Genomic DNA, 22,466 nt, shown 5'->3' on the forward strand with positions numbered 1-22,466 from the left:
CATTACATTCTTGAAAATTATAAAAGGAATATTTTTGCGTAAAATTCAAGATTTCTTGAAAGGCATCCTGCATCTTTTGGAAAATAAGCGTTTTCTATTTTTATGACTTGCTTAAAAGGCCTATTTTATTATCACTATGAAGCCACGATCTTTCCAGGGAGCTACACTGCCTCCCCAAGGAGGATGGCAAACCTGCACATTTCCTCAAAGAACGTGCCAGGCAGACGGTAGCAGAATTTGGACTGGGACTTTCAGGACAGGTATAATAGAAACGAATTGCTAACCCCAGAAGTCCTTACCCTGCTGTGAACTAATATAATACAACGTGTGCTCAAAATAACCCACCTCAGTTACACTTTAAGGGAAGTGAGGACGTACTACGTTCCAATTTCAAAAGGACCCGACCCGTTTGACTGCAGTTAACCTACACTTTCCCCTCAGGTCTTCATTCAAGCCGAGAATTGTCAAGTCCTCAGATCTAAGTCACAGTAAAGCGGTTCCCTATGAAATGGGAAGATCAACAGAGAAAGTTAGTGAACTTCCTGAAAAGATGCGAACCCGAGGGGGCTGTGTCTGTCGTTACTGCCACGTACCCGTCTCAAAAAGCATCAGATTCAAACCCATTTCTTCCCTGATTTCCACCCTTTCTTTTACTTTTTTTCTTTTTTAGTATGCTTTTTCTTTTATATCGTTCCTTAGTGGATGAATGTTAGACCAAAATAACATTTTTAGTACACCAACTGTTAAAGAGTATTTATTTGTAATGTAGTATTACCCAACAGCGGAGAAAAAAAACATAGACTTCTACTCTGAATTCGTCCGCTGGGTCCCCTCCCCCGAACGCACAAAGCTTCGGCTCAGCGCAGCCAACACCGCCAGCCCCCCACCCCACCCCACCCCCCCGGGACTGCGACACTTCGGCCTCAGTGCGACCCTAAGGGCTTCCTGACACCGGGACAGCAAGAGGAGGGAGCGCGGTTCCTGGCCCGCCCCGAATCGCGGTCTTCGCCAGCCCCGCCGCCTCGCCAGACACCCACACCTGCCCCACCTGGCCGCTCCCTCCCCTCAGTCTGCCACTTTCCCTCTTCCGGGAACCGGCGCGGTCCCGGCCCGGAAGTGCGTCATCAGCCCGCGCCCGCGCCGCGGAGGCCTGGGAAGCTGAGGCTCGCGTGCGCCGCGGGGAGAGGGACTGGGACGCAGGTCGCCCTGCCTCCGCGCCGCCATGCAGGTCTCCAGCCTCAACGAGGTGAAGATTTACAGCCTCAGCTGCGGCAAGTCCCTTCCTGAGGTGAGTCATCCCGGAGCCCTCCTTGCGGGGCAGCCGCCCCTCTGCTCGGCGCTGTCCCTGGTCTGTGTTCGCGGGGCCCAGATCGGCTCCGGTCTCGGGCAGGTGCAGAGGGGAGTAATGGTGCCCGGGGTGCTGGTCGCGGCTGGCAGACGAGGACGCTGCTGTCACCGCTCCAGAAGATGGACAGAGGGTGGGTCGGGGTCGAGGAGTTCTGCTTGGACTTTTGTGAAGTTCTCTAGGACAGAGGACGTGTCCCTTTGGGCTTCTGTGGGTGTTCACAGCCGCTGCCACACCGAGGAAAACGTGGGCAGATTGGTTGACAGACGTTTCTCCCTCATTTTAATGACCGTTCATCACCTGTTTGTTGAGTACCTACTATATGCCAAGTTCTTAGCAATACAGCGGTAGCAAGAGAAATGCACACTTTGCCTCTGCAGAATGTATGATGTAGAGGGCAGGAGTTTTGAAACTTGCTGAATTTGATTTTGTTCAGTCTTAGGACATGAGAGTTAAAAGGGGCCGGGAAAACCAATGATTCTCTGCCAGTCTTCTCATGTTTAAAATATGCAACAGATGCATGAGGGGAAGGCTGACTTAGCCAGGGTCACACACCCAGGCTCTGAAATTTGGTTTTTTATTTCTTATAAGTGATGGTCAAGCCTCTGTCCGAGCACTTCCAGTGAGAGGAAACTTTTGGCAGATGACTTGTTAGGTAGTGGTTTATTTTATTTTATTTTTTATTAAAAAAAATTTTTTTTTTTCATTAGGGAACAAACAGTGTGTTTCTCCAGGGCCCATCAGGTCCAAATCGTTGTCCTTCAATCTAGTTGTGGAGGCCGCAGCTCAGCTCCAAGTCCAGTTGCCGTTTTCAATCTTAGTTTCAGGGGGCGCAGCCCACCATCCCATGCGGGGAATTGAACCGGCAGCCTGGTTGTTGAGAACTCACACTCTAACCAGCTGAGCCTCCCGCTGCCCCAGTAGTGGTTTTGAAACATGCCACTTTATCGCATGCCGCTGTTGGTCTGTGTTCCGCCTTTGGAAATCAGGATAAATAGAGCTCTTCTTCCATGTATCCACCCCTGAAAGATTTGGAGTCAATGGGTAAATTCTTCCTTTCTTCTCAGAATTCTGGTTTAATAATTCCTCATCTTCCAGCTCGTCTTCACATAATATGATCCTTCTCCTTTTGTTCATTCTACACATTTGTTGAGAAGTGACGACATGCCGGCAGCCCTGTTTTGAGATGGGGATACATGGTGAACGTGACAGATAAGGTTCCCTGTTGGGAAAAAGGTTAATAAGTGAGCATACAAGAAGAAAACTTCAGATAATGATAAGTGCTTTGAGTGATGAATAAACTAGAAGAGAGCTGTTATGGGTGAAGTGTTTTACAAGAGGTGACATTTGAGCAGAAACTTGGATGAAAAAAGGAGCCAATCGTGAAGATATGGGGAAAAGAGTTTTCAGTACTGAGAGAACTGAAAGTGTGAATGTCCCATAGTGAGAATGCACTTGGCACGTTGGAGAAACAGGAGGCGCAGGTGTGAGGGGTATGCTCCGTGAGGGAGAGTGGGGGCAGCTGAGTCTGGAGAGGTGAGCCTCGTAGGGCAAGGGAAGACGTTAGGGTTCTCTTCTTAGTGCTGTTGGAAGTCACTTTGGGTTTTAGACTGGGCGGCTGTGTGGCAAATCACCGTAGCTGGGGAGGGTACGAGTGGGGACGACTTAGGTAGTCCAGCTGAGAGACTGGAGGCTTGGGCTAGCGTGGCAGCCACGGAGGTGCTCAGACGTGGTGGACTCGGGAGCTATTTTGGAGGTAGGTAATGGGACTTGCTAAGGGATGGGATGGTGGTGAGACGTTAAGCCGAAGCAAGGGAAGGAATCAAGAGACAACTCTTGGGTTTTGGATCTGAACAACTGGGTACGTGGTGGGGAGGGGGAAGTTAGCAAAAAGAATCAAAAGGTTTCTTTTTCATCCTTAAGGTTTGAAGTTCTAATAAGCACCAGGTGAAAATGTTGAGTAAACAATTGTGTGTATACTAGTGCGGTGATCTCTCTGAGTCTCTTTTAAAGTAATTCTAACTTATGAACAAATTGCCTATTTTACTTTACCTACTTCAAATGTGAGATCAAGTAGCGTCTTTTTTTTTCTGTTCAACAACAGTGAGGCACCTGTTTAGTGCAAGAATAAGGTCATCAGCATCTCCAGGGCTCTTTTGCTAGGTTTCTCATTAAATTATCTGGCAATGGTAAAGTGCCGTTCTTTATTAGCTATGATTTTATAGACTACGGAGAGGATGGCAGAAATCAGTGACAACTTTCAGTTCTTTGGTGAACATTTTTTAAACTTTAGACTTACTTGTTTCTGCCCTATGCTGGATCTTTGTCTTGTGTGCTCTCCTGGAATGCTGTCAGTTCATACAGAGACTCTTGAATGAACTTTTCTTTCTTCCCATCATCACTGTATTAGAGATTTCTAGCCCTTTAGGTTCCCAGGCTCCAATTTAGAAGGAAATCTCAGTCCCCTCCCCTTTGCCCAAAGCTCGTTTGCTGAGGTTATATGAAACCAGTTATTGTATGAACTGCCCCCTTCTTGAGCAAAACTTGCTGAGAAGAGGAAATTGAACCCCCTATTAGAGGAGGAGCCTTGGTAATAAGCTTTTATTCTGCTTGTATTAGATTAATGTAAAAAAATGTATTGAGTGCCCAGAAATACACTTCAGTATCACTGTTAATTGAAACAACACTACTCAAAACAAAATCAGAGCAATATAATCAGACCAGCATAAACCTATAAATCAATGCACTAAATACGAAGAAAGGCAGAAAGCCCTGGGACAGACTCAGGCCCCTCAAAGTATTGGACCTCCGCAAATGTACACACTGCCTCAGGCGTTATACTCAAGGTCTTGAGTGTGAGTCTGCATGGCCAGAGTCCTAAGATAATAATGGCTTGTGTCAAACACGGGCTCTACATTGGGTTTGTGCCTTTAGAAGTGACATCTGTTGTCACTTCTTTTTCTCTTGCTTTTCTTTCATTTCTTTAGGGTAGGGTTTCTTAACCTCATCATTACTGATACTTTGGGCTGGACAGTTCTTTGATGTGGGGGCTGTCTTGTGCATTGTAGGGTGTTTGGCAGCCTCCCTGGCTTCTACCCACTGGATGCCAAGAGCACACCTCCCAGTTGTGACAAACAAATGTGTCTTTAGGAATTGCCATATGCCCTTTGAGGGGGCACCATATTGCTCCTGGTTGAGAACCACTGCTTTAGGGTAATCATAATCGATTAGTACTTCCTCCTGTTCATGCAGTGGAATTGTGCACCCTGCTAAACTGGGGTATGTTAATTACAGAACAAAATCTGGTAATTTAGTAAATATGACTTTTAAAAGTATCATTTTTTAATTAGCAAGTGTCAGCTTTTTGGTCAGTTACTTACAGTTTTATTTTTCATAAAAATCCATATTTTAAAGAAACTTTCTCCTTTTAATGGTTTGCTTTTTAAAATTTCACTTAAATGGGTAAAGTTGCTCCATATGGTAGTTACAACCCATAATTTTGAGGTTTGTATTTTCCCTTAGATTGATTAGATGAATTAGTTTTCTCTTGTGTAAAACATGGTAGTTTTAAAAATGTATTCTCTAATATATGTAAATATATACAAGAAAAAAAATCCAGAGGGTATGTTAACAGTGGGGTTAGGATTACAGGATATTTTCACTTTCTGTGTTATATATCCCTATAAGGTTTTAACGTTTTTTAATGTAAGCGTGTGTTATTTTTGCCAACAGAAAAACAATTCAAGTAAATATGTTTTAAAATAAAGTCTCTTCATTTGCTTTAGTGGCTTTCTGACAGGAAGAAGAGAGCACTACAGAAGAAAGATGTTGGTGAGTATTATTTTTTCCCACTTGAGCTACATTCATGATCCATGTTATAAAGCTTTCACTCATTTATTATTATCATACTTATGTGAAGCTCACAAAAATGCAGTGGAAAATAAACTTTTTGCCCTTTTCCTTCTTAAATCTTTTCGTGTGGTCAGTATGTTCCTAGTAGGTGTGGCATTTGATTTTACCCACTTAACATACTAATAAGTTAGCCTGTTACTGTTTTATGGATAATAGCGGAAGACGTAAGACTCCTGGGTCAGAGACAAAAGCTCTGTTACTCACAGGGCACAACATATAGTATGAGCATCAGCATATCTTGGTCAATTCCCCTTGCTCTTAAGTCCCATGAGGGCACTCAGCGTGACCCAGATGGATGCGCTGCGTGCAGTGGGTTTGTCGCAGCTGAGGAACACCAGGCTTAGGAATCCACTGCTTTTATAGCAAGCAGTGAGCAGCCTGTTCTTTGTCCAGAGGAGACATGTTACCTCTTCTGTCAAGGCTGCCAGCTGCTTAAAGAACACTGAGAAATGGCTCAGGAAATGGAATGGCCAGAACCTTACCGTCCTGCCATACCCAGCAAGATGGGTAGGAATGCCAGAGACCCAAGGGGACTGTCTCCTAAGCATTCCATGTGCTTTGTTCTCCAGTGTATCAGAATCCTTTTCCATTTGGTAAATCCATTTGTCAGTTTTTGCAATATAGAGACAGTGAACATTTTCTTTCTAAACAAAGTAATTTTACATATGGGACATATGAACATGAACAATAAAAGATCATTGCAGAAGATTTTGATTCTTTAAGTTACGGTAGTAGAGAAGATAGGCATGTAAAATCAGCTGTTAACTTAAATCATTTTGCATAATTTTTTTATTACGTTTTCTCCATTACAACTTGTCATATATGAAAGTGACTTATCTTCCCATATGTTTTATTTATTCTCTAAAAATCAGAGACCGAAGATACTGAAGGGGTTTCTGGATGTCAGAGCAATACCCCAAGGCAAGAGTCTTGGAAGAGTAGGCTTTGTGTAGTACTAAAGTTAGAAAATTAAACTTTAAATCAAAGGAAAACAAAAATTGCTGCTTTAGTAATGTTTACTGATTCTGATTTCTTCTGTTCTCTCATTCCACTCCAGAATTCTAATATGTAAGAAAACAGATACAGATTATTTAGAGGAAAAACTGGTTCACTGACTTTCTCCCAACCCAGCTCAAAACTATTATGTGTGTTCCATACTGAGTGGGCCGCCCCTACTCAGTTGGTCCGAGCCTTATATGTATGTTTAATAAACAAGGCAGCAGTGTGCCATAGAGTTATAAACAGTCCTTGTAATAGGCACATTGTTATGATAGCAACCAGCACGAACTCACACTTCTTGGTTCCCTTCTGGTAGGAGGGAACCAGTTTTTGTGAGAATCCATGTTAGAGTTTTGATCCAGAGAGACCTAGAAAGTCTCCTCTAGCCTGGATCCTTTTGGCTACAGATCAGCGGTGCTAACAGAGGCAGCGTGGTCACCGTTTCTTCTATAAACTTAAGATTTCAGAAGGTTTATTTAGGTTTGTTATTATTTAGGAGAAAGAAATGGTAAGATTTTTGTCTTAGCCATAATTGAATCATGATAGCAGTTTAATGTTTATTCTGTTCCCCTTTTATCCAGATCTTAAAACTGGATGCTTGATGCACTATTGTGGACTTTTTTTTTTCAATTAGTGGTGCTACTTTTTCCTTTTTGAAAAGTAAAAATAAGGTATTTAGCTTAGAAGAATAGTGTATGAGCTCAGAAACCGACTGTGTGGTGAGTAGGGCTGTATCGGTGTGCTTTCCCAAGGCCTGGAAACTCGGGGACGTCGTGGACCTGTTTGTAGCAAAGCTCTATGTGCTTTGCTTCCTGTGACACAGAATAAGACATGACCATTAAATGAGCTGTTTATTTTCACTCTTTGCAGATGTCCGTAGGAGAATTGAACTTATTCAGGACTTTGAAATGCCTACTGTTTGTACCACTATTAAGGTATCAAAAGATGGACAATATATTTTAGCAACCGGTAAGCATCTCTTTGGTTATGATTTATGTACATTTCATAGCACAAAATGCTGTGGTGGGGAAGGTCACTTTTTTTTATTACCCTAACATTTTACTACAAAAATTTCAAATATACAGAAAAATTGAACCATTTTCCCACCACCTAGATTCTGCAATAGTTTGCTATATTTGCTTTATCACATGTCTGTCTATGTAGCTCTCTGTTTGTCCATCCATCCATCCATCCATCCATCCATCCATCCATCCTGGTTCTGAATGTATTTCAGAGCAACTTGCAGATATCAGAATACCCCATCCCTAAATACCTCAGCATGTATATCACTAACTACAGTTTAATATTTATTTATGGCTTTTTAAAAGGAAAATTTACAAATAGAGAAATGCACAGATCTTAACTGTACCGTTTTAACAAATGCGTAAAACTGTCTAGGTCAAACCCCAATCCAGGTACAGAATATTCTTTTTACCAGAACCGTCCTATATGCCCCTCAGTCAATCCCATGCCCACCCCCACCCAGGCACCACTGCTCATTTACTGTAGACGAGTTCAGCCTGTTTTAGAACTTTGTATAAATGCAGTCATATACTGTGTATTCTTTTTGTGTGAGACATATTTCACCTAGGACTTCGTATTATATTTGAGATTCACACATTGTTGTATGTGTCAGTAGTTCGTTCTTTTTAAATTGCCAAATAGTATTTCCTTATAGGAATACACAGTTTATTTATCCACTCTCCATTTGATGGACACCTGGCCTATTTGCACTTTTTGGCTGTTAATTGGAAAAGCATTGTGTACCAGTCTGTTTTGAGGATACTGCAGGTCGTAGGATGGGTGTGTGCTGAGTTGCTAAGAAGCTGTCAGACTTTTTCCCAGAGTGGTCAGATCATGTTACACTCCCACCAACAATGAATGAGAGTTCCAGGGAAAGTCACTTTTAACATAATAATTTTCTGTGTCATCTAATGTTTTGTATATCGCTAAGATTTTATCACTAATGTTTTGTATATCACTAAGATTTTATATTAGCAGTATCCAAAAAACATGAAATGGGAATATTGAATGCATTACAATTTAGAACATCACCCAAACATTTTTGGTTGTGATTTTGGTACATACATCCTATGAATTGTCCACATATACTTTTTTGCTGGTCTAACATTATCCATCTATCCCTTTTTCAGCCGCTTTCTTATTTGTCAGATAAGACATCTGCACGTCGGTCTCTTGTTCTGTGTTAATGGTTGTCTCAGTATTAACACTAGCCACATTTCTTAACCTCCAGTTTTAGGTTCAGAATCTATATATATAATACAGTTTTGTGTGAATAATTACATATTACATAATATACATACTATGTATATTATATATTATATATCCAATATATCATATACGTAACGTACATATATACATGTATACTATACATAGTCTTGTGCCACATCACGTTGTTTTGTTCACCAACAGACCACATATACATTGATGATCCCATAAGATTTTTTTTTTTTTGTAAATTTTATCGGGGAATATTGGGGAACTGTGTTTCTCCAGGGCCCACCGGTTCCAAGTTGTTGTCTTCAATCTAGTTGTGGAGGGCGCAGCTCACCATCCCATGTGGGAATCGAACCGGCAACCCTGTTGTTCAGAGCTCGCACTCTAACCAACTGGGCCATCTGGCCGCCTGCTCTCCCCTCACCCATAAGATTATAATGGAGCTGACAAATTCCTATCACCTAATGATGTCCTAGCTGTTATAATGTCACAACACAACATATTACAGGTTTGTGCTGAGGCTGGTGTGAGAACAAACCAACTGTGCTGTCAGTTATATAAAAGTACAGCACATACAATTACAGTTGTAGGCTGTGCCACCTGGGTTTACCTAAGTGTCCGCTATGGATGTTCGCACGATGATAGAATCACCCAACGCGTGTCTCGGAACGCGTCCCCATCGTTAAGCTACACGTGGCTTATAGTATGTGTGTATGTACGTATCTGTATACTATACTATTTAAAACAAGACTTAGGCTTTGATCCATGCCGGTAAACATAGGACTATCCCATTCCTTTTCTTTTAAAAATATCTTTATTGGTTTTAAAAATTAGTCTTTTCCTTATTGCAAACATGATAAACTTATATAAAATGCAAACATCACAGAAATACATAAGATAAAATGTGAAAGGCCCTAAAATTGCACTTCATAGAGATAAACAATCACTGCTTATTCCTCCAACTTTTTTTCTGTGCAAACATTATCATTGTTGAGTTTTACAAAAGTGGGATCCTATTGTGCACACCAGTCTGCAGCTCTCACCGTGCCCGCTGTTGCCTTTCACTTGGCAGTCCGTTTGGCAGCTTTCCATATCTAGTCGCAGGCCTGTGTCATCCTCTTTATGAGCTATACGATGATTTACCATTGTTCATGTAACTATTTCCTAGCAGTGGACATTATATTTGCTTTCAGTTTTGGGCCGTTTATAAACAATGCTGCATGTCTGTGGTAGACTTGTGGGTATGTTCCCTTAGGACAAATTTGTATAATTTGAAATACAGATTTAGGGTATATAAACATCACATAGTTTAGAGATATTGCCAGATTGTCCTCCAAAGAAGTTGTAACAATTTATACTAATCACCAACAGTGTATGAGCATTTTTAACACTCACCAACACCCTATTAACCATCTTTTCATCTTTGTTATTCTGATGGACAAAAACCATTTCATTGTTTTAATCTACTTTGTTAGATTAGTTGTGAGGTGTATTAGTTATTTGTATTTCATTTTCTATAACTTGCTTGTTTATGTCCTTTGCCCATTTTCCTCTTGGAATGTTGGGGAGGGCTGCTTCTAAATTCTTTTCCTTTGATGTGGTTATAATGAATCCTACTTACCTCTGAATAAAAAGTATACTCAACATATCTGCAGGATGTTGACAGTGAAAAGTATATTCTTTAGGTTTTACATCGCACTAATTTTTTTATAGGAACATATAAACCTCGGGTTCGATGCTATGACACCTATCAATTATCCTTGAAGTTTGAAAGGTGTTTAGATTCAGAAGGTAAGTAAGAGGTGAAATTTGAATTCATGAAAATAGCCTTTTATATTTGGCTGCTTTTCTGCTTGTTAAAACAGGAATGGGTTGTGTATTAGTTTTCTTTGCTATATAACAAATAACCATAAACATCTATGTATTAGTTCACAGTTCTGTAGATGAAGTCTGCCCAAGCTCTGCGTTGTTCTGTGCTCAGGGCTGAACTCAAGGCGTGAGCCAGGTGGGACTCTTATCCAGAGGCTCTGGGCAAGAATCCACTTCCAGACTTTCAGGTTTTTGGCAGGATGCAGTTTGTTGCTAATGGAGGACTCAGGGTCCTGTTTCCTGCTGGTTGTCAGCCTGTGGCCACTCTCAGCTTCGAAGGGGCCTGCATTCCTTGTTACCTGGTTCCCTCCACCTTCAAACCAGCAACAGCTCTTTCTTGTTCCCCTTCTCATTTCCCCTTCTCCTGCTAGCCGGAGAAAACTCTGCTTTTAAAGGGCTCATGTGATTAAGTCTCCCCTTTGCCGTATACTGAGACATAATCATGGGAGCCGTGGTGTCTCATTACATTAACAGGTTCCACGCACGTGCTCCAGAGAAGGGGACTATACAAGGGGGAAGTCAGTGGGATTGTTCTTAGAATTCCGCCTAGCACAGAGGGCAGGGTGAAACGGGAAAGTTCAGGTATTTTTATCCGGTTGCCTCGAGATTGAGGGGAAAGAAGTAATCGGATATGTATTCTCTTGTTTTACCCTTAAAAAAAAATTCCATGTGCTGCTAATAACAACTATTTTCACTATTTTTGTTTAGCAGGTGTACTATGAATGAGTAAAAAGTTACTGTTATCATTTTAAAGCAACAATTTTTGAATGTCTATTTTGAACATCTCAGAAAAACTGGCAAAATTTAGAGGTCATGTTTTGTGAATTTATTTTTAATTCACTTCAGTTCTGCAGAAATCAAGTTGATCGGTATTGAGAAATTAATTATAAAGCCTTTAATTTTCCATTTGGTGTTTTTGGGGCAATATAATATAGCAATTTTGTTCTTCTTTTATGTAGAGGCAAAATGGAAGAAAAACCTAGTATAGGTGTATAATTTTTGTGTTGCATTAGAATCTTTGTATCAAGTGTGCATTTTTATTAAAAATGTGGATTAATAATTGTATTTTTTTGCTACTATTTTTTATTCTTCAGTTGTCACCTTTGAAACGTTGTCTGATGACTATTCAAAGGTATGCTTGATTGGTTTGTACTGGCTGTCCTTAAAACATGAATGAGTGGAATTTATTTTTATGCTAAATATTTTTATGATGGTCTCATTGTTAAATTAAAAATGGGTGTGTAGTAAAGTAAAACCTATCATTTTCTATTAATATATTTTTAAGTTGTCTCATTGTGATACATAGTGTCTTTTAAAACAACAGTGATAGAGATAGCCTTTGGCCAGTCTAATATCAAAATAAATTTTCCATATCACATAGGAAAACTTATTGTATTTTTAAGAATTGTAGTAGTCATCTTTTTAAGACCATCTTAGATTCTAGATGTGTGATTTTCATTATTGCATTTAAACTATTTTGCCAGGTTGCTTTTATATTTATGTGAGAAGTAAAATAGCAGTGTCGTACACATATGTTTAATTTTCTTAACCCTGCAAATAAATAGTTGTGACATATTCTGAAACAGTTCAGAATACAGCCAAATACATACTTTTTTTCTTCCATTTCTTTCTTTGCCTTATTCAATTTAAAGGAAAAATTTTTAGTGATGTCAGATGTCATCTCGAAGGAAAATTGAATTTTCTAAGCTGACATGGCTTTATATATTGTCCTCGGTTCTGGAAACTATGGAGTACGTTCTATCCTTTTGATTATGGTAGCCATTTGTCACGTGTTTTGGGACATGTAATTTTACAACATATTTGATCTAGATAGTGACAAATTTGCTTTTAAATACCACCTGCACATTTTAAAGATACCTTCGTAGTACATTAAAGTTTATACAAGTATATCAAGCCCTGTGTGATAATTATGAGATGATTAAAATGTGTTCTTAAGTAAAATAGGAAATTACTCAGTGAGGTTACTGAGCAGTGCTCTATGTTATGCAGTAGCGGTGCCAGAAAAATGAAGGGTGTTTGTTTTTCAGTTAGAAGGTAACGTTTGCAGAAAAACTATCTAGAATGCAGGAAGGCATTAAGTAACCACTGGAGAGGTTTGATTCTTAATTGTGATGGAGAGTTGTGTGTATACACATTTGTGTTTACGGAGAGAAAGAAGGAGGGTGAGAGAGATCAGAGTTTTTCTTATTCTACCAGTTTTAGTGATGATGAAATAAATACTTTACCTAGAAACCTAAGCAAACTCACTTTCTTGTTTCATTTTCAGATTGTCTTCTTACATAATGATAGATACATTGAATTCCATTCACAATCAGGCTTTTACTACAAAACCAGAATACCAAAGTTTGGAAGAGATTTCTCTTACCATTATCCGTCATGTGACTTGTACTTTGTTGGCGCAAGGTATTGGGCCTGATCACCCTTCCTTTTCTCCTTTCCACCTCCCCAGGCAGCTTCTGTTCTTAACATTGAGGAGAGGAATTTAAAAAAGACGTGATCCCTGCCTTTCGCTTGCTCAAAGGGTGTAGGTCCAAAGTGATTGGCTCATTTAGGAATTACATCCTTGGCTCTTATTAGCACTGGTGCTCTAAATCTAGAGAGAGAGACATGGGTAACCTAACAGGGTCACACTGGTAAAGTCAGTTTCTTAGCCTCATTGCATGGCATTTAAAAATTTCTTATTCTTAAATCCTACTTCTTTATGATTGTAAAAATAATTCATATCTCTTTTAGAAAATTGGGAAAATGTAAAAAAGAGTAAAGAAAAAAAAAATCACCTATAATTATGCCACTCAGAAGAAACCTTTAGTATTAGTATTTTATTGTGTTTCTCCTTGTATTTTCTTATAAACACATAGAGATACATTTTGTATCTTGTGTTCCTTCCATGTTACTTATAAATAGCAGTCTACCTAATGACTTGATAATATTTCCTTGGCACATGGGTGGTTTAAATCACTTTTATACATGAACGAACTCTTGCATACGGTGATGATTTTTTAAGTGTACATTTTTGTATTAGTTTTACAAAGGAAAGTGATACCTCCCTTCTGAGCGATTTATTTATTTCTAAAAAATTCTATTTGCTTGAAGAAAAGTTCATTGCAGTCTACCAGATTTTTAACATTATGCATTACTTTTCAGCTCTGAAGTTTATAGATTAAACTTAGAACAAGGACGGTACCTAAATCCTCTACAAACTGATGCGGCGTGAGTATTTTAAGAATACTGCTGTATTTGTTTTGGCCAGGAGATGGAGCCAGATGCTCAAGTTACCAAATAATATGTGTTACGTTTAAGCAGTGCTCTCTGCGCAAATTAATCAAAAAGTGTACTGGTTTTCTAAACAAAAATTCACGAAAATACCTTGTGCTTTCTTAGCCTGTGTTCTTGCCTTGGGAGAAAATGTATTGAGACAATAGAATGAACCTTTATTCTCGTGGCCATGGAATAATATTTCAGAAGGAAATCCTTCCTTGTCTTATCCCCTGGCAGATAGAATATCGCCCTGGGGATCAGAAACTCTGGTGACTAAGTGCGAAGCACTTAACCCTTTCATGCCTCAGTGTTTGTCAAACGCAGTTGAGTGAGAGAATCTGCTTGTCTTCTTCCTTCACAGAACTGGGTTGACTGCTTATGTAGAAAGTTTAGAGCAGTCCTTCCCAGGTCAAGTGGATGCTAACGCTGTCTCCCTTATTGCTTTGCTTTTTAGGGAGAATAATGTTTGTGACATAAATTCAGCACATGGCTTGTTTGCCACAGGAACAGTAGAGGTAAGCCTACGTTGACTGTATTTTTTTAAATATTTGTTTTCCATTTGGTAGTGAATGGAGTTTTATTTAAAGACAGTTGCTTGGTTCCTAAGAGCAGGGTGCTAATGAAGCGACAAACCACTGGTTTGCTTTTTTTATGGAACATTGGTGATAGTCCCCACAGACACAGCTTAGCACTTCTGCTGCTGCAGACTGTGCCCCGAGAGCACCTGATGTGGCATGCTTTGACACTGACGCAGGTCACTGCTGGCTCCTGGCTCCTGGGGAGCAGTGTGACAGCCATTCTCATTAACAGGAGGCGATGTGTCATGGAGTCTCAGCTCTCTGCTGCTTGTTACTTGGATGACTGTGAATTACTTTCCCTGCGTCTGTTTCCTCCTTGGTGAAGTGGAGATAATGCTTACCTTGCTAACTTTATGGAGGTGCTGGTGAGAATCACATGAAACAACCTTATATGGAAACATTATAAACTGTAAAGGCTTGTAGGATCATGATGTCTACACCCTGTACAGTAGCATTCAGTAAATACATATTTTCCTTTTAAACTGCAATACGTTTGAATCAGTGTCCTTCATAATTGGCAAGTATTTTTCTAGATTTCCATTTTTAATTGCAGTAATGTTAAATACTAATAGTAAAAAAGAAGCAAATATGTCAAACATACATATTTAAAGTGTCTTTTGTGCCTTCCAGTAACCAAATCTTACACCCCAGAGGTAATTCTAATGGTTTGCAGTTTTATCCTTTCAGGTTTTTTTCCTATGTATATGTAGAAATACATATGTGTTAGTAATATATTTTTTAAAGATTTTTATAAAAATGAAATTATACCATGGTTCCCACTTGCTTTTTTTTTTTTTTTTAACATAACAGTATATAAATGTGCATCTTTATACATTGGTACTTATAATTGCTTTTAATGCTAAGCTAATTATTTTAAGCACTTGGAAAGGATTTCATTGTTTGAATGTTCTGTAGTTTATTGAGCCAATCACACATGGATGAAATTTAGATCTCTTTATTCAAATTATTTTTACGTTAAGAGATTAAGATTTGAAATGGGACACATGATGCTGATTCAACTGAAATATGTAAAACTATGTTGAATGTCTTATAATACTATTATGCTTAAGTCAGGCCAATGAAGCATTCTCTTGGTAATTACTTTTCTTGAGATTACTAAGGGGAAGGTTTAAAATAGTTTTCTTGAAAAAATAGATTTTAAATAGAGGCCTTACAGAGCAATCTAGGCTAGCTATCAGGAAATGTGCTCTGAAAGAGAAGTTATGTATTAGAGCCGGCTGCTCTTCCACCAGCTGTTTTAAGACCAGCTCTGCCACATGTTGAGGGGGGGAGCAGACACCCCCAGGCCCAAAGACTGGGGTTCCTGAAGTTCCTTGATTACTGGGGGCTTGAAATTTGGTACACATAGTCAGACCAGACTTTAAAAATTCATTTTTACATCAATTTTGATACTATGTTGAATTTTGATTTCTTCTGTGACAGTTACTGTAATATTGTTGTCAAAATCAGTAAGGGCTTGCTTTTTTGTGCTTTTTGAAGTAAGTTAGAATGTAGGCTTTAGCAACAGCAATATTCACATGTAGGTCACAGAAAATCAAAATGGTTTGGGCTACAGAACCATTTTGTATTCACTCTGGGATTTATCTGTATACCCATTTTTTATTTTTGAAATGTGACTTTTTTATGTCCCTAAAGTGATCGAATATTAGACCATTTGGAATTTTGAAGACAATATTAGACCATTTGGAATTATTTGCTATGTGATTTATGAGAAGTCTCTTCCTTTATTCATCTTTCTGACAGACACATTTGTATTATAGTAAGCGATTAATGAGATCAAGCCTTCCAGTGTATTCAAGGTCTTGATTTTAAGATTATTAACATAGTAAACAGTTATTTTTAATCTTTGTCTGTGTTTTTAACGGATTGTGGACATATTTCCAGTACATGTATAGCTACGCCATTCTTTTTAATGACTATAGTGTTCAGTTAAATGGATCACGCCATTGCTCCATTGCTCTATTGTTTGCAGTTCTCTTTTTCATTATTTTTGCTTTATTTTCCCCCAGATTTTTATTTTTAAAAAATTCACACCTTCTGAAAAGTTGAAAACATAGTTCACTAATCACATTCATTTTGTACATTTGCTTTCTTTTCTATAAAAATATGTGTATATGTATATAAAATACGTTTTTTTGAACCATTTGAAAATGCATTGCAGACATTATGACATTTTAGTTTTAAACACTTCTAAAATATTTCTCTTAAAAACAAGGACTTTCTCCTATTAAATCATAATACTGTTATCATCCCTAAGAACTTTAACATGTTAAATATTTAACATTGATATGGTAACATAACTATTTTAAATTTTCCTGGTTATACCAAAATGTCTCTCGCAGCTCCTTCCCCCTCCACCTGACCAACCAAACCAATGTCCAATCAAAGATCATACATCACATTTTGGACCTTTTTTTTAAAACCAATAATTTTTTTCCTTTTTTTTTTTTAATTGTAAAAGAAATTCAACTCATGGTAAAACATTTAACATTTAAAAAATATATAAGGTAAAAAGTTATATTCTTATTTCCCATGAGATAACCAATGTTAATAAGGCTCTTTTTGGTATTTGTCTAAAAATTTTCTGGCGACAGCCATTATTTTAAATTACTGGTTTTTGTTTGCTTAGGGTCGAGTGGAATGCTGGGACCCGAGAATTCGAAGTAGAGTTGGCCTGTTAGACTGTGCATTAAGCAGTGTCACAGCAGATTCAGAGTAAGTAGAAATTAACTTGCAGTTTAAATATTCATCAGCTTCTGATATAAACATATATCAATACTAAATTAAAACCAATTGCTAAAGGATGCAGTTCTTTAGACTTGTATCTGAGGTTGTAGTTTTTGTGATAGTTTTACATAAAAATCCTTTCCTGTAAAAGATCACTAAGTTAGTAAGCCAGATCGAATTCCTTTCTAAACTGCTACATATAAGTAGAATGCATTGTTTATTTAGTTGCTGTGGAATTTTATTAAAACATATACACTGCAGGAATTTATATTTCCAATTCTGTGGTATCTAGTGATAGAACCAGGAGTCCACCACTGCGATTAACAAGCAAAACAAGGTGGTTTGCATTCTAAGGTGGAGGGAAGCAAGTGTTTTTGATATCCTCTTGCTCTTATATATTGCCACTTTCTACATTTAAAGCAATTAGAAAAGCAGTACGTGCTGGGGGTTGAAAACCTCTAGAAGCTTGAATTAGTAAGAAGTATAAGCTCCCTGTCTTCTCCCACTCACCAGAGTGGTTCCTGTTGCACTGTCTGGTACATATGTCATCAGACATTTTCCTATGCGCACATTAGCACATATTAATGTCTATGCAGACGTGTCACTCTCTAGGTCAGATCCTTGACCTGGGGTTATTTGCTGTAACAGAAAGAGCCCAAGGATATTGATTAAATACAGCTTGGTAGAAATAATAGCTAACAGATAGTACTTTCTACTTGCCAGGTAGTGTTCTAAGTTCTTACATATGTTAACTTACTTAACGCTCACAACAGTCTTTGCATTGGGTACTGTGTATTTATTTTACAGTTGAGGGAATATTGCATAATGGCATATGTAAGTCATTAAGAGTTATGTTGCAAAACCATATTTATTTCTAGAGAAAGACGTTCCAAATATACCATTAAGTGGAAAAGCAAATCATGCAATTTGCCTATATGGTTTTATCACATTTTCATAAGAAAAACATGTACTTATAGGGAAAAATATCTGGATGTGTACCAAAATTTTAAAAGCAGTTTTGCTTGCTGTTTCAGTTTCAGGTGATTTTATTTTTTTATGCTTAGCTTAATTTTTTCTACACAAACATTATAAGCTGTCAACCTCTGTATTTGGCAGAAGTAGAGTTCTAGAAGGTGGAGCCAATACAATAAGAGAAAGAAATAAGTGTAAATATTGGATAGAGAAGGACAGTCTGTCGTTATTTGCAGATGACATGATTATCTGCCTGAGAAACACAGTAGAATCAATTGGAAAACTGTAGGAACTAATATGAGAAGTAAATCGGTTACAAAATAAATGTACAAAATCAGTGGCTTTGATATTTATCAGCAATGTCCAATTAGATACAATGGAAAACAGTTCTCATTTATAACAACAAAAATTGTAAAACACTAACAGGTGAACAAACTTAGTACTTATATGAAGAAAATGACAAAATTTTATTAAGAAAAAAAAGTTTGAGTAAGCGAAGAAAAATAACATTTTACTACACTGAAAACAGATTCGAAAGTTCATTTTGAAGAGTAAATGACACAAATGATGTGGATGAGAGACCTCAAGATTTCAAACTGATGCTTCATCGTAGCTATGGGATGAGGCTTTAGGTGGTATGAGAAACGTGAGGATGCCAGCAATCAGCGGCCTGGGCTCTAGGTCCTGTTCCAAGGCCACGAAGACAGTAGTTTTGAAATCAGGACTATTGTCCGCTTCTGACTTGTCTAGCGTCCTTTCCACCTCACGCATTGCTTTGGGTGCTGGTACTCTCGGTTGTTGAGTGAGAAGCATATTTCAGATTCATGGCCAAACCATTCATCTTTTTCTGTCACTTTTAGAGATTCTGGGGTCCCCATTTGGACCCTAGTCTGTTATTTTAGTTTGACATAGCTAAATTTAAAAAGGGAAATGGGTATACCCATGCCTGAATATAAAATTGTTTCCTCTTAAGCAAAAAGGGAATGTTTCTGTAAATACCTTATCCTGGCTTAATTTAAATGAAAGATATTATCATACTGATTCTTTTTCATTGGTTTTATATATTCAGAGGCTTTTTCTTGGTTGTTGTAGCTACTTTGAGAATATTTCTTACAGTTTTTAAAGATAGATTGCATTTATATATAAAGCTTATTTTTTATTTTGATTAAGAAAGTTTGGCTACAATCCTTTTAAACAGAAGGCTAGAAATGCAATTTTTCCCATTAGAATTGAAGTGAAGATTAATAATGAATTTGTTATTTGGAAGGTTTGGCCTTATATACCTGGCACTTGAATATCTTGCCTTTCAGGATAAACAGTTTACCAACAATCTCTGCTTTGAAATTTAATGGTGCATTGACCATGGCAGTTGGAACATCCACAGGGCAGGTAAATATGTTTAAGTTGGAAACTTCACACATAAGTGAGCATTTCAGAGGCACGTATATGTACCGTGGGAAACATCCACATATCTATTCACCGTGGGAACAAAATGAGGCGGCGTCATTTTGGCCAGAGCACTCCAGAATGCTGCACTCTTAGTACCTAGAGAAATTCTGGTTCTGGCCTTAACGGTTGGACCAAGAGGCTCTCGAGCTGAAGCTACAGCAGAGGATGCCTCCGACATTCTTTTGACTGTGGTTTAGAACAGCGTTTTCCACAGTGTGTGGAACAGAATTCTGTGGTCAAAATATTTGGAATTCTGCCCAGTTCTTTCTGCTGGAGAGTCACAGTGCATTTAGATATATGGAAGGCTTTGAGAATTCCCGTAGACAAGAAATGTGTTTAATAAATATTTCCAAACTGTATTTGTCCAAGGCATCTGGTTTTCACTCAGCACCATGAGCAAATCCCATGCAGTGAGTCGTCAGGGGAACACACCCTGAGGAGTACGAGTGAAATAACCAGAGGTTTAACGCCATCTTTTCCTTCTTTCCTTCAAGGCAGAGCCCACACACTTACACGTTTGCTCTCCCCCCAGAACAGGTCTCAGACTCTGCTTCTAGTAGAGTTACTACCTCTGTCATCAAGGTCTAGCGAGGACCTGTGACCTGGGCCGAAGATCTAACTGCCCCAGGCCCCTTGCCTCCTCTGACGGCTCGGAACCCTGCCTCCCTACCCCCCGTGATAGCCTTGCCACCACCTCTGTCTTGAATCTCCCAGAACTTTCTTCTTTATGCCTTTTATTCTTGTTGCTCTCCCTTGTTGTGACTGTGCTTGTGACATAGTTGGCTCTCAATGTATATATTTGTGCAATGCACACAAATTTGTACGGACTTTCCTTTTTGTTCCTTTCTTAGTATAGCTCGGTGGTTCTCAATCTTAGTGTGCCTAAAGGTGACTCTCAGGGTTGAATTCATAAAACCATGTACTCCAAGGGTAAGTTAGATTTTTCTAGAGCATGTTTGCTGGCTGACTTTAGAATCTTTGTACCCTGGGTAAGGGTGTTCATGTGTTCACAGAAAAGTAATAAAACAAATGGCAGCCACTTTTCTAAGTTTTAAAAGTTACTTTTTAAGAGAAAGTAATTTTGTTTAAGCAGAAATGCCTTGTGTTTTTCTTTCAGGTTTTACTATATGATCTTCGATCTGATAAGCCGTTGCTAGTGAAGGATCACCACTATGGGCTACCCATTAAGTCCATTCATTTCCAGGACTCATTAGATTTGATTTTGTCTGCGGACTCTCGAATTATCAAAATGTGGAATAAGAACTCAGTACGTATTCTTGTTGTGGAAATTACTTATTTGCATACTTTCCTAATATTCCTTTTCTTTCTGCTTTTTTGAATAATACGAGTTCTTAAGAAAGAGCTACTAGGTATTCATTGGGAAGCTTAGTTGGAAGTTGTTACTTCAGGATAGATAATATTCATATTTAGATAAAGCAGTCAAGATTGCTCAGTTCGTATTAAAGTTTTCCTGGTTTGCTAGAACTGGCAAGCATGTTTACATGTACAGTTAGGTGGAGAGTAAATCATTGTTTAAAAACTTTGATCCATGAGAAGCCCCCTAGACCATGAGGCTCTCTCCCAACCTTAGGAAAGTTTTAATGAACTACTAATTATCTTTCCATGTCAGTATTATCATACATCTCAGTTTCATACCTTTTCCCTATCTTGGATTTTAGAAATGACACCTGTACAATTTCTTACAGTATTTTTCTTTAAAACTATTTTCTTAAGAATATTTGATGTTCTCTCCCCTCAGCTCCAAGTATTTGAAAAGTAACAAAATCCTATATTGCTGGTTTTAATCTGCCTTCTGCTTTTTATGTTAAAACCTAAGTCTGAGAGAAGTAAAGGTTAGTTCATTAACTGCCGTATTTCCCCGAAAATAAGACCGGGTCTTACATTAACTTTTGCTCCAAAAGATGCAATTAGGGCTTATTTTCAGGGGATGCCTTATTTTTTCACGTACAACAATCTATATTTATTCATGTACAACAATCTACATTTATTAATTTATTCATGTACAAAAATCTACATTTATTCAAATACAGTCATGTCATTTTCTTCTGGAACATCGTCATAACTCTCCAAACCCCAAATTCCGCCTTGAATTTCTTGCACCTCCACTTCCTGTAGAACCATTGGCCCCAATCTCTCATGTCCAGCAACAGAGCTCTCCTTAAATGAGCACTTCTTGTCCATGTAGCCTGCTCGTAGTGCATTGGCAACACAGCTGTCAGTGATTTTATCCCATGGATTCTTCACCCAAGTCACGGCCTCTTGCAGGTGAGGCTTCGCAAACTTTCCACGCTGATTTCTCTCCATTCTATTTTCAATGTAGTCATTGATTTCCATGCGCAAATGGTCCTAGAGTGGCTTGTTTATTGCAATATCAAGAGTCTGGAGATAGGCAGTCATTCCTGCGGGAATCATTATTTGATCTATTCTTTTCTCTGCAAGGAAGTTCTTCATGTCTTTAGCGCAATGAGTGCTGGCTGAATCCCAGGTTAGCAGACTTCTTTGGCCACCTCTCAAAACAAGTGGCAGCATTAAATCGACCCACTTCCTTATAACTGCTTGTGTGCACCGGGCTTTTTCGGTTTCAAGAACATAAATGCCTGAAACACGTTCAACCTTATTTTTCTTGCCCTTAGTGATGATGAGAGGTGGGGCTTTCTTTCCATCCAGACGAATTGCTAAAATACAGTAACACGTGCACTTTGTAACCAGTGGAGGGATTGTAGATTGACGAGGCCCCCCTCTGATCAACTGTCGTTTGAGATCCTTGGCCCATAAACACTGCAGTTTCATCCATGGCAATCATGTTGGAGAGTGGTGTTTAGAAAAGTCGATGCCGTCAACAAAGGACTTGAGTGCAAGTGCACGTTTAATAACTTCAGTATCTTCCAGCTTGAACAGTGTTGTCGATCTTAGAGACAGTTCATATCGCTGAAGGAAGCCATCCAGCCAGCGTTGTGATGCTTTGAATTCTTCTGGGGGTATTTCTAACTGGTGCCATTGCAAGGGCAAATGCTTGACTATCAGCTCTGTACACAACCAAAGCCTTTGCTCTCCTG

General features: G+C 38.7%; 1 protein-coding gene across 1 annotated transcript in view; it reads left to right on the plus strand.

Moving 5' to 3' along the window:
• Positions 1-1,133: 1,133 nt before the first annotated feature.
• The window catches only part of NOL10 (nucleolar protein 10), a 79,416-nt gene continuing 58,083 nt past the window's right edge, over positions 1,134-22,466 (plus strand). Inside the window, exons 1-11 of the mRNA XM_019749090.3 lie at positions 1,134-1,288; positions 5,131-5,176; positions 7,127-7,225; positions 10,208-10,285; positions 11,458-11,495; positions 12,651-12,787; positions 13,529-13,594; positions 14,097-14,157; positions 16,871-16,956; positions 19,251-19,329; positions 20,507-20,656. Coding sequence (XP_019604649.1) covers positions 1,223-1,288; positions 5,131-5,176; positions 7,127-7,225; positions 10,208-10,285; positions 11,458-11,495; positions 12,651-12,787; positions 13,529-13,594; positions 14,097-14,157; positions 16,871-16,956; positions 19,251-19,329; positions 20,507-20,656 — 906 coding nt within the window. The 5' untranslated portion in view covers positions 1,134-1,222. The remainder of the gene's footprint in view (positions 1,289-5,130; positions 5,177-7,126; positions 7,226-10,207; positions 10,286-11,457; positions 11,496-12,650; positions 12,788-13,528; positions 13,595-14,096; positions 14,158-16,870; positions 16,957-19,250; positions 19,330-20,506; positions 20,657-22,466) is intronic.

Source organism: Rhinolophus sinicus, chromosome 2 (genome assembly GCF_057876585.1).
Source record: "Rhinolophus sinicus isolate RSI-liver-muscle chromosome 2, RSI-T2T, whole genome shotgun sequence".
Taxonomy (NCBI): Eukaryota; Metazoa; Chordata; class Mammalia; order Chiroptera; family Rhinolophidae; genus Rhinolophus; species Rhinolophus sinicus.